Source organism: Brachyistius frenatus, unplaced genomic scaffold (genome assembly GCF_029030835.1).
Source record: "Brachyistius frenatus isolate BFR_SWC_R1_liver_20210118 unplaced genomic scaffold, ASM2903083v1 Contig_338, whole genome shotgun sequence".
Classification (NCBI taxonomy): Eukaryota; Metazoa; Chordata; class Actinopteri; family Embiotocidae; genus Brachyistius; species Brachyistius frenatus.
This window is the reverse complement of record NW_027210937.1, coordinates 172,391-184,684: the sequence shown is the minus strand read 5'-3', so window position 1 is coordinate 184,684 and position 12,294 is coordinate 172,391. Positions and strand designations below refer to the sequence as shown.

At 44.4% G+C, this 12,294-nt stretch overlaps 1 protein-coding gene across 4 annotated transcripts in view; it reads left to right on the top strand.

Annotated features, from left to right (window-relative positions):
- The window catches only part of apba1a (amyloid beta (A4) precursor protein-binding, family A, member 1a), a 119,896-nt gene that overhangs the window by 90,176 nt on the left and 17,426 nt on the right, over positions 1-12,294 (top strand). For all 4 annotated transcript variants that reach the window (XM_069723613.1, XM_069723612.1, XM_069723609.1 and 1 more), the window contains 2 exons: positions 2,675-2,744; positions 3,389-5,006. In XM_069723613.1, the coding sequence (XP_069579714.1) occupies positions 3,456-5,006 (1,551 nt within the window). In that variant the 5' untranslated portion in view covers positions 2,675-2,744; positions 3,389-3,455. The remainder of the gene's footprint in view (positions 1-2,674; positions 2,745-3,388; positions 5,007-12,294) is intronic.

Sequence of the window (12,294 nt, the reverse complement as noted above, 5' to 3'; positions counted from 1 at the left end):
TTTTGTATCCAGTCTGTAGTTTCGTATCCAGTCTGTAATTTTAGTATCCAGTCTGTAGTTTCGTATCCAGTCTGTAGTTTCATATCCAGTCTGTGGTTTCGTATCCAGTCTGTAGTTTCGTATCCAGTCTGTAGTTTTATATCTAGTCTGTAGTTTTATATCTAGTCTGTAGTTTTAGATCCAGTCTGTAGTTTTATATCTAGTCTGTAGTTTTATATCCAGTCTGTAGGATGTGTGTACAGAATATTTGTGGTGTCTCTTGACGTTCTGCTGTCACTCGGCTGGAGTGAATGACGACTGAAAACATGACATCTCATTTAAACTTGCGGGTCCTGATAGTTTAAATCTATTGTGTGTGTGTGTGTGTGTGTGTGTGTGTGTGTGAGAGTGAGTGAGTGAGTGAGTGAGTGAGTGAGTGAGTGAGTGAGTGAGTGTGTGTGTGTGTGTGTGTGTGTGTGTGTGTGTGTGTGTGTGAGTGAGTGAGTGAGTGAGTGAGTGAGTGAGTGAGTGAGTGAGTGTGTGTGTGTGTGTGTGTGTGTGTGTGTGAGTGAGTGAGTGTGTGTGTGTGTGTGTGTGTGAGTGAGTGAGTGTGTGAGTGTGAGTGTGTGTGTGTGTGTGTGTGTGTGTGTGTGTGTGTGTGTGTGTGTGTATGTGTGAGTGAGTGTGAGCGTGAGCGTGTGTGTGTGTGTGAGTGTGTGTGTGTGTGTGAGTGTGTGAGTGTGTGTGTATGTGTGAGTGAGTGTGTGTGTGTGTGTGTGTGTGTGTGTGTGTGTGTGTGTGTGTGTGTGTGTGTGTGTGTGTGTGTGTGTGTGTGTGTGTGTGTGTGTGAGTGTGTGTGTGTGTGTCTATGTGTGAGTGAGTGAGTGTGTGTGTGTGTGTGAGTGAAGTGTGACACGTGCAGTAATGACCACTAAGACACACGAGATGATAGGACAATCACAACTTTAATTGAACACGAACAGACTGATATGGAACCCCCCCCCCCCACCTCCTCCACACACACACACACACACACACACACACACACACACACACACACACACACACACACACACACACACACACACACACACACACACACACACACACACACACACACACACACAGTTTTCTGGCGTTCGGTAAAGGGCAGGAAGTGATGTGCTTTTCTAGGTGGAGGACTCTGAAGCCCCCTGGAGAGGTCACTTCCTCATCTAACCTCCCACAGAGAGCAATTACACTGTGGTTACCGTGACAACCAGTCTGGAAGAGGACAGGAGGTGAGGAGTCATGATGATGTGGCAGCCTCCCCATGATGTTCTGTCTCTTCTGATCAATGCTGGCTGTAACTCCCATTAAATGTTTGCTGCTGTGTTACACAGACTTTGACCACATGGTGGCGCTGTGCCAGAGGATCATTGTCAACACGCCTGAACATCAGTTCTATCTGAACATAGACGGTATATTTATGGAACCAAAGCTCCTCTGTGTTGAAGTGCAGCTTCAGCAGGACATCGTCCTGACTGATGTCCAGAGGAGGTCCGTCCGTCCACTGATCACATGACCACTTCCTGTCAGGTCGTCCAAGATCAGAGTCTTCGCAAAATATAGAAAAAGTCAATGCATACATCATGAGAGCCTTTAAGCCTTTAATGTTTAACCCAAACTAATCTCTTCCTCTAACCTTAACATGCACTCATGTTGGTTCAAGTCAAGAAAAGTTATCTTTAATTTAAAGAATATTGCTGATGGAAAAATGAGACATGAAAACCGGATCAGTCAGTGATTCAGTTCATCCATCCTCAGGTCAGATGGTGTGTTATGTGTCACCACCACCAGGGGGCAGTATGTGGCCGTGTGTGGAGATGAAGTACGAATATCCTTCTGGTTTGATGCAGCGTGGATCTTCTGATCCAGCTGGCTCCCGTCAATCATCCTCCTGCTGGACAAAGACAAACACACAGTGGAAATATTAGTTTATGAACAATCATAAAATACATGAAGGTTAAAGTTAATTTGTAAAGAGAGTTTAAATCATTTCAGCATCAAACTGTCAGATTGTAAAGAAAACGACTGAACTCATGATGGATGATGAAAGATTTCTAAACATTGTGTCGTAGAGTGGAGGTGCTTTAAAAGTCCTCGTCCCAACAATTCAGCACCAGGTCATCTATATTTCGTCTTTATTTTATCTATATTTCGTCTTTATTTCATCTTTATTTCATCTATATTTCATCTATATTTCGTCTTTATTTCATCTATATTTCGTCTTTATTTCATCTTTATTTCATCTATATTTCATCTATATTTCATCTTTATTTTATCTTTATTTCATCTATATTTCATCTATATGTCATTTATATTTCATCTTTATTTCATCTACATTTCATCTTTATTTCATCTATATTTCATCTATATTTCATCTTAATTTCATCTATATTTCATTTATATTTGCGTGTGTGCGTGCGTGTGTGCGAGCGAGCGGGTGTGTGCGTGTGCGTGCGTGTGTCTGTGTGTTTTGTGTGCGTGAAGATGATGATGATGAAGAAGAGGATGATGAAGATGAAGAGGACTTCTCTTCTTCCTCTCGTCTTTCTTTCTTTGCTGATTTTCTTCCCTCATATTGAACGTAGTTTTATGTTCCTGACTAAATCATCTGACGTTGTAACTGGACTTTGTTCTGTTTGGGTTCTAGGTGGTTCTAAGGAGAACATCAGAGGATGTGAGTGAGCTGTGACCTCACTACGACCAGCTGACAGCAACAGGTGATACAACATAGATTACACGTCAAACATGTTCCAAACAAACTGCAAGTCATTTCAAATCACCTTCACTCATATCAGAGCAAAGACAAGATATCAAACGTTTAAACAGAGAAATGTTTTTCTTTCATTTTGAATTTGAAGTTGGTCTATTTTTTAATTAAATATGGATTTATGTGATGTCAATTTTTCACTAATAAACATGATAATATTCAAACGGTCATTAGAGAACATTTACGGTGTTTGTTGCTGCTTTCATCATCTGAGTCTGTTGTTTGATTTTCATTTGTTTTTGATAGTTTTATGAACACAAATATTTTGTCATGTTTACAATTCATTCTTGTCCTCTTGTGCTGTCATCGTCATGGTAACGTGACCACCAGCAGTGTGTTTTTTGTTGTCAGCATTGTTTTGTGGAGTGTAATGAGCACATGCAGCCTGTAGGGGGCACTGCTGCAGCTGGAGACTGAATGTTGCTTTGTGATGATGAAGAAGAATCCAGATGTTTGGGGTGAAGATGAAGAGTTGGTGCAGCAGAGAGAGAAAGACACGTGACTGGTGTTTTTCCTGATGATAAAACTTCTTGTGTAAGAAACCCAGTAAGAGTCCTGTCCTTCTGGTGTCTCACATGTCCTTCCTTGTCCCAGTGTCCACCAGCAGCAGCTGAGGATGGACTCCTGAAACCGTCTCTGAACCCGCCTGAGCCCGACAGCCATGAACCCCCAGGAGACGGAGCTCGGCCAGGAGGTGATGGAGGACACCGACGGTCCTCCTCGCCATCGACACAACAACCACGGCGGGCGCTCCCGTAACCACGGCAACCAGGAGAAGCGCTACAGACGCTGCGAGGCCTCAGCAGGACCGAGTTCTGGCAGCAAAGCCCGGCAGCGCCGACCGCAGGAGGAAGCGGACACGGAGCTGCAGCGGGGAGCTCAGTCCCCTCAGTCCCCTCAGTCCCCTCAGTCCCAGCAGGTCCAGCCCATCCCCCGACCCGCGGTGACACGGTACCGCAGACAGGGGGACAGCGAGGCCCGGATCAGAGCCCAGCAGCAGCGGCACCGGCAGAGGCAGCAGAGAGAGGCAGAGAGAGCTCAACACCTGGCCCGGCAGGAGAAGCAGCACGACGCCCAGATGGCCCAGGAGGACGAGCGGGAGAGGGACGACTCGGCGCTGGCCCGCTCGGCCAGCACCGAGAGCGGCTTCCACACCCACACCGACCGGGTGGAGGGAGACGACGGGCTGCTCGTCATGTCTCTGGAGCCGGAGGCGGAGAACCGGGCGGGAAACTACGAGCTCCGGGTCCGGCCCGAAGCCGAGGGGTACACTGACAGAGCGGAGGCCGAGCAGCGTCCCGACGATCCTCCGCAGCTCCAGCACCAACTGTCAGCTGACGTCCTCCATCACAGAGAGGACGCGGCGGAGATGCTCAACGCCGGATACTCCAACTACGTCTACACCGAGCCGCTCGGCCACTCCGGGGGGAGGCCCGGCGTGTCGGCCGGCCGGAGCCTGGACAGCGGGGACAGCGGGGAAAGCGGGGACGGGGGACTGGAGACCTACTCGGAGCCGTATGACATTTACTCCCTCTCAGAGCACGTTTACGAGGAGATCTGTGACACTCCAACATCCGTGTCATCTTCAGCAGGACGAGCCGACGACTCGGAGTCTCTGCTGCAGAGGAGGGCCGGCCCGGTGGGGGGGGGCAGCTACCAGCAGCAGGGCCCGGTGGGGGGGGGCAGCTACCAGCAGCAGGAGGCGGTGGGCTCCCGTCTCAGACACTACGACGAGCGCTCGGACGGGGAGTCGGACAGTCCCGAGAAGGAGGCAGAGTTCGCCCCGTACCCGCGCGCAGACAGCTGCGACCAGGAGGAGGACATCGACAGCATCGTCGCCGAGGTCAAAGGAAGTCTGAGCTCTCAGAGTCTGGACGGAGCTGCAGAGGACATCTTAGAGGAGGACGGAGAGCTGCAGCAGGAAGAAGCGCTCCAACAGGACTCTCAGAGCAACCCGGACAGAAACCACAGCGCCGCCAAGCAGGGGAGGTCCGGTCCTTCAGAGGAGCCCGTCTCCGTCAGGAACAGTCAGGAGAAGAGGGACGCCATCTCTCTGGCCATCAAAGACATCAAGGAGGCCATCGAGGAGGTGAAGACGCGGACGGTGAGGTCTCCGTACACACCGGACGAACCCAAGGAGCCCATCTGGGTGATGAGGCAGGACTTGAGCCCCACGGCCGAGTGTGACCTGCAGCCGTCACTAGGGGGCGACGTGAGTACAGCACCAGGTTTTATTGGTTAATCAGTCCCAAGTTTTTCTGTAATTCTTGTGATCAAAAGTATTTGATTTTGCGGTGGATTTTCTTATAAATGTCGATATAATTTGTGGAGTTTTAAATGACTGTTTTCCGTAAAATTGCAGGAATTAGAAAAAATTGAGAAAGAAATATGCAATTTTTTTCAATCAGTACCTAATAAAGTCATACATCTGTAATCACTTCCTGTGATAATAATCATGCTGCACATCAGAAATATTTTAGTTCTAATATTTTTAATGTATTTATTGAACTTAGAGAACCCTGTCGATAAAAAGGTCCTAAAAGCTCCTAAAAGTTCCTAAAAGCTCCTGAAAAGTCCTAAAAGGTCCTAAAAAGTCCTAAAAGGTCCTAAAAGCTACGTATGTTTCCAGAACAGACCGTCTGTAACTGGAATATAGAAACAAGGACTACATCAGCTGTCAAAATAAGAGCTTTAGATGCTGTTTAATTCATATTCATTCAACACATAGACCTGCTGGATGAAACCAACAAAGAGACGTCTCTGACAACTGGACGTGTGGAGAAAACTCATTTAACATCCAGTAATATGGAATCACTTCCTTTGATCACAAACATTTAATCACATCATTTTAATGTGAAGAACACATTTCCCACAAACCCCGTCACTTCCTGTTTCTCCTCTTGTTCCTGTTCCTCCGGTGAACAGAGTTTTATTTGGAGATGAAAACAGCAGCAGAGACTTTCTGGTTGAAATGAGGAGTTATTGTTGTTAATGAAGAGAGTTTTGTTTGAAAAGATTTACTTTATGTTTTAATACTTTTAGCACAGATTCTGATGATGACGTTTTTTGAGGAAAAATTGTAAGCTCGCAGATATTGCAGAGTTTGCTTGAATTTGTGTTGATCATTATGATCGCCAGATCGCGATTTCCTGGAGGGACTGATTCATGTTACTGTTGACTTTGGACATGAATGTGTTGGTTTATTTCACTGAAGGTCAGAGGTCATATTTTCAAAGATCCCAGAAGCCTCGGAGAGCTCTTCACTTCTCTTTGATCTCAGTCTCATCTGAAGAAAGATTTATGAAACTTCTCGGAGACTCCGATCGAGGAAAGGACAGAAACTCTGATATTAGTGAGGAGGTGTGGTCCACCTATAAACTTTATCAAACAGGACGGTTGAATCTGGATCAGGATGATGTTGTTCTAGAGGATGGTGTGGTTCTGGGAGAATGATGTGGTTTTAGAAAATGATTTGGTTCTGTGAGGATGATTTGGTTCTACAATATAATGTGGTTCTAGAAGAAGTTCTGGGAGGATGGTGTTGTTCTAGCGGATGATGCGGTTCTAGAAGATGATGTGGTTCTAGAAGAAGTTCTGGTAGGATGATGTGGTTTTAGAAAATGATTTGGTTCTGTGAGGATGATTTGGTTCTAGAATATGATGTGGTTCTAGAAGAAGTTCTGGGAGGATGATGTGGATCTAGAGGATGATGTGTTTCTAGAAAATGATGTGGTTCTAGAAGATGATGTGGTTCTAGAAGAAGTTCTGGTAGGATGATGTGGTTCTTGAGGATGCTGTGGTTCCAGAGGATGATGTGGTTTTAGAAGGTGATGTGGTTCTAGAAGACTTTCTGGGAGGATGATGTGTTTCTACAGGATGATGTGGTTCTAGAAGATGATGTGGTTCTATAAGACATTCTGGGAGGATGATGTGTTTCTAGAAGAAGTTCTGGGAGGATGATGTGGTTCGAGAGGATGATGTGGTTCTAGAAGAAGTTCTGGTAGGATGATGTGGTTCTTGAGGATGGTGTGGTTCTAGAGGATGATGTGGTTCTAGAAGAAGTTCTGTGAGGATGATGTGGTTCGAGAGGATGATGTGGTTCTATAAGACGTTCTGGGAGGATGATGTGGTTCTAGAAGAAGTTCTGGGAGGATGATGTGGTTCGAGAGGATGATGTGGTTCTAGAATAAGTTCTGGTAGGATGATGTGGTTCTTGAGGATGGTGTGGTTCTAGAGGATGATGTGGTTCTAGAAGAAGTTCTGGTAGGATGATTTGGTTCTAGAAAATGATGTGGTTCTAGAAGATGATGTGGTTTTAGAAGGTGATGTGGTTCTAGAGGATGATGTGTTTCTAGAAGACGTTCTGGGAGGATGATGTGGTTCTAGAAGAAGATCTATAAGGATGATGTGGTTTAAGAGGATGATGCGGTTCTAGAAAGTGATGTGGTTCCAGAAAACGTTCTGGGAGGATGATGTGGTTCTAGAGGATGACGTGGTTCTAGCAAATGATGTGATTCTGTGAGGATGATTTGGTTCTAGAAGATGATGTGGTTCTAGAAGAAGTTCTGGGAATATGAAGTGATGCTAGAGGATGATGTGGTTCTAGAAAAAGTTCTGGGAGGATGATGAGGTTCTTGAGGATGCTGTGGTTTTAGAAGGTGATGTGGTTCTAGAGGATGAGGTGGTTCTAGAAGATGATGTGGTTCTAAGAAGATGATGTGGTTCTAGAAGAAGTTCTGGGAGGATGATGTGGTTCTAGAGGATAATGCGGTTCTAGAAGATGTGGTTCTAGAAGAAGTTCTGGGAGGATGATGTGGTTCAAGAGGATCATGTGGTTCTAGAAGAAGTTCTGGTAGGATGATGTGGTTCTTGAGGATGCTGTGGTTTTAGAAGGTGATGTGGTTCTAGAGGACCAGGTGGTTCTAGAAGATGATGTGGTTCTAAGATGATGATGTGGTTCTAGAATAAGTTCCCGGAGAATGATGTGGTTCTAGAAGAAGTTCTGGTAGGATGATGTGGTTCTAGAAAATGATGTGGTTTTAGAAGGTGATGTGGTTCTAGAGGATGATGTGTTTCCAGAAGAAGTTCTGGGATGATGATGTAGTTCTAGAAGAAGTTCTGTGAGGATGATGAGGTTCTTGAGGATGCTGTGGTTTTAGAAGGTGATGTGGTTCTAGAGGACGAGGTGGTTCTAGAAGAAGTTCTGGGAGGATGATGTGGTTCTAGAAAATGATGTGGTTCTGTGAGAATGATTTGGTTCTAGAAGATGATGTGGTTCTAGAAGAAGTTCTGGGAACATGATGTGATGCTAGAGGATGATGTGGTTTGAGAAAAAGTTCTGGGAGGATGGTGTGGTTCTAGAGGATGATGCGGTTCGAGAAGATGATGTGTTTCTAGAAGAAGTTCTGGGATGATGATGTGGTTCTAGAAGAAGTTCTGTGAGGATGATGTGGTTCTAGAGGATGATGTGGTTCTAGAGGATGATGCGGTTCTAGAAGATGATGTGGTTCTAGAGGATGATGCGGTTCTAGAAAATGATGTGGTTCTGAGGAGGATTTGGTTCTAGAAGAAGTTCTGGGAAGATGATGTGATGCTAGAGGATGATGTGGTTCCAGAAAAAGTTCTGGGAGGATGGGGTGGTTCTAGAGGATGATGAGGTTCTGGAAGATAATGTGGTTCCAGAAGAAGTTCTGGTAGGATGCTGTGGTTCTAGAGGATGCTGTGGTTCTAGAGGATGACGTGGTTTTAGAAGAAGTTCTGGTAGGATGACGTGGTTCTAGAAGATGATGTGGTTCTCGAAGGTGACGTGGTTCTAGAGGATTAAGTGTTTCTAGAAAATGATGTGGTTCTGAGGATGATTTGGTTCTAGAAGATGATGTGGTTCTAGAAGAAGTTCTGGGAAGATGACGTGATGCTAGAGGATGATGTGGTTCTCGAAAAAGTTCTAGCAGGATGGGGTGGTTCTTGAGGATGCTGTGGTTCTAGAGGATGATGTGGTTCTAGAAGAAGTTCTGGTAGGATGACGTGGTTCTAAAAAAATGCCGTGGTTCTAGAAGATGATGTGGTTCTAGAGGATTATGTGTTTCTAGAAGATGTTCTGGGAGGATGATATGGTTCTAGACGAAGTTCTGGTAGGATGATGTAGTTCTTGAGGATGCTGTGGTTCTAGAGGATGATGTGGTTCCAGAAGATGAAGTGTTTGTAGAATAAGCTCTGTGAGTACAATGTGGTTCTATTCAATTCAATTCAGTTTTATTTATATAGCGCCGAATCACAACACGGGTTATTTCATGGCACTTAACACATTAAAGTCTTTACAGCAAGACTTTACAATATTATACAGAGAAACCAACAATTCAATAATTCAACAACTCCCACATAAGCTAGGAGGGAAAAACTCCTCTTCAAGGGAGAAAAACCTCCAACAGAGGGAAGAAAAACTCCCTTTAACAGGAAGAAACCTCCGACAGAACCAGGATCAAAGGTGGGCGGAGCATCTGTTAACAGGACCAGGATCAGAGGTGGATCTGCCTCGACCGGTTGGGGTGAGAGGAGAGCAGAGAGAGAAAAGGACAGCATAGAGATAGAAGAGAAGAACTGTTGGTGGAGACGACAATCACAGAGCAGAGACATGCAACTCCATGACGGGACATCTGGAAAAGAAAGAAGAGAAACTACACGAGTGAAGAAACTGAATGGAGACAACAGATAATAAGAAGAAACTATGGGAGAGAAGAAGATGGTGAGGTATGAGTCAGTTAAAGAGTAGGAGGAAATAAAAGAAGCTCAGCATGTAACGAGGTCCCCCAGCAGCCTCGGCCTATAACAGCATAACTAAGGGTTGGTTCAGGTCTACCTGAGCCAGCCCTAACTATAGGCTTTATCAAGAAGGAACATTTTGAGTCTAATCTTAAAGCTAGAGAGGGTTTCTGCCCCTCCAACACAAACTGGGAGCTGGTTCCACAGGGGAGGAGCCTGAAAATTGAAGCTCCGCCTCCCATTCTACTTCTGGAAACTCTAGGAACCACAAGTAGACCAGCGTACTGAGAGAGAAGTGCTCTGCTAGGATTATATGGTTCTATAAGATCTCTAAGATATGATGGAGCCTGGTCATGTAGAGCTTTGTAAGTCATCAAGAGAATTTTAAATGTTATTCTTGATTTCACAGGAAGCCAGTGAAGAGAAAATAAAACTGGAGAAATATGATCTCTCTTGTTAAATCCCGTCAGTACTCTTGTTGCAGCATTTTGGATCAGCTGCAGGTTTTAATGAGTAATTTGGACATCCTAACAACAAGGAATTACAATAATCTAGTCTAGAAGTAACAAACGCAGGAATGAGTTTTTCTGCATCACACTGAGGAAGGATTTTCCTGATTTTATTAATATTACGTAGATGAAAGAAGGCAGTTCTGGAGATTTGCTTTATATGGTGTCTAAAGGACAAATCCTCATCAAAGATGACTCCAAGGTTCCTCCCAGTTTTGCTGGAGACCAAGACAACGTCATCTAGAGTAACTAAGTGATTACAGAAAGAGTTTCTGAGGTGTTTAGGACCAAGTACAAGAACTTCTGTTTTGTCTGAATTTAGAAGCAGGAAGTTCTTGGTCATCCAGACCTTTATGTCTTTTAGACAGGCTTCAAGTTTTACTAACTGATTAGTTTCATCTGGTTTTATAGAAAGATATAGCTGCATAACATCTGCATAACAATGGAAGTTGATGCAGTGCTTCCTGATGACATCTCCTAATGGAAGCATGTACAAAGTAAAAAGTATTGGACCTAACACTGAGCCTTGTGGAACTCCATAACTAACTCTTGTTTGTCTGGAAGACTCATTGTTGACATGGACAAACTGGAATCTATCTGATAAGTAGGATTTGAACCAGTCTAATGCAGTTCCTTTAATCCTCATAACGTCTTCTAATCTCTGTAATAAGATCGTATGATCAATCGTATCAAAAGCAGCACTGAGGTCCAGAAGAACAAGTACAGAGACGAGTCCATTATCTGAGGCTAATAAAAGGTCGTTAGTAACTTTCACCAGAGCTGTTTCTGTGCTATGATGAACTCTAAAGACTGAACATCTTCAAACAGATCATTTCTTTATAAATGATCACAAAGTTGATTTGAAACAACTTTTTCAAGGAGTTTAGAAATAAACGTCAGGTTGTAAATTGGTCTGTAGTTTCCTAAAACAGCTGATCAAGAGTCGGCTTTTTAAGTGAAGGTTTAATTACAGCCACTTTAAAAGCCTGCGGTACATAGCTGGTTACAATAGATAGGTTGATCTGATCTAATATGGAAGTATTAATTAAAGGGAAGACTTCCTTAAAAAGTTTAGTTGGGATGAGATCTAACAGACAGCTAGAGGATCCAGATGAAGAAATAATTCTAGTTAACTCAGAGAGATCAACAGGAGAGAAATGTTCTAAGTTTACATCTGGTCCTACAGTTGCTTTCAGGGCTGCTGTGTTTAACATCACATCAGTGATGGTGGCAGGAAGGGTCGGCCCGATTCTCTCCTTGATAGTAAGAATTTTATTAGTAAAGAAGTTAATGAAGTCATTACTGCTGAGAGCTGAAGGAATAGAGGACTCAACAGAACTGGTTTAGGCTTTGGATTAATTGATAAACTTGAGTGGAAGATTGCTGCCACTCCTCCTCCTACTCCTCCTGCTCCTCCTCCTCCTCCTCCTCCTCCCCCTCTTCCTCCTCCTCCTCCTACTCTTCCTCCTCTTCCTCCTGAATCTCTAGGAATATGATAATGAATATGACTGGGGGGAGTTGCTTCATTAATCCTAACATATTCTTCCTGTTGCAGCCAGGTCTCTGTGAGACAGTAAATCAATCTGATGATCAGTTATCAAGTCATTTACTAACAGAGATTTAGACCAGAGAGATCTCATATTTAATAGTCCGCTTTTAATTGTCCGATTTTTTTGATCCATTAATTTGGTAGGATCCATTTTTATTGACAGATCTTTCCTTTAGTTTTTTAAATATAGGTGGTCTGGGTACAGACACAACCTCTATAGGATGTTGAAGGTTTTGGGTGAGTGACAGCTCTAAAGAAGCTGCAGAGGAGCTGTAAGACTGCAGCTCTGCGTCCTGGCCTCAACCCTGGATGTCAGGTTTTAGGGCTGTTAAGAGTCACGGCCATGTTTCTAGAAAGAAGAGCTGCACCATCCAAAGTAGGATGGATGCCGTCTCTCCGGATCAGACCAGGTTTTCCCCAGAAAGTATTCCAGTTGTCAATGAAGCCCACGTTGTTAGCGGGACATCACCTCGACAACCAGCGGTGAAGTGAAGACGTACGACTAAACATATCATCACTGGTCCGGTTAGGAAGGGGTCCAGAGAAAACTACGGAGTCCCACGTTGTTTTTGAAAAGTTTCACTTTAGTGACCTCCGATTGGTGTAACCGGGTGTCATTACTGCCGACGTTAAAAACAGTCTGACTGTATTTATGATTAGCCTTAGTCAGCAGTTTCAGGTTT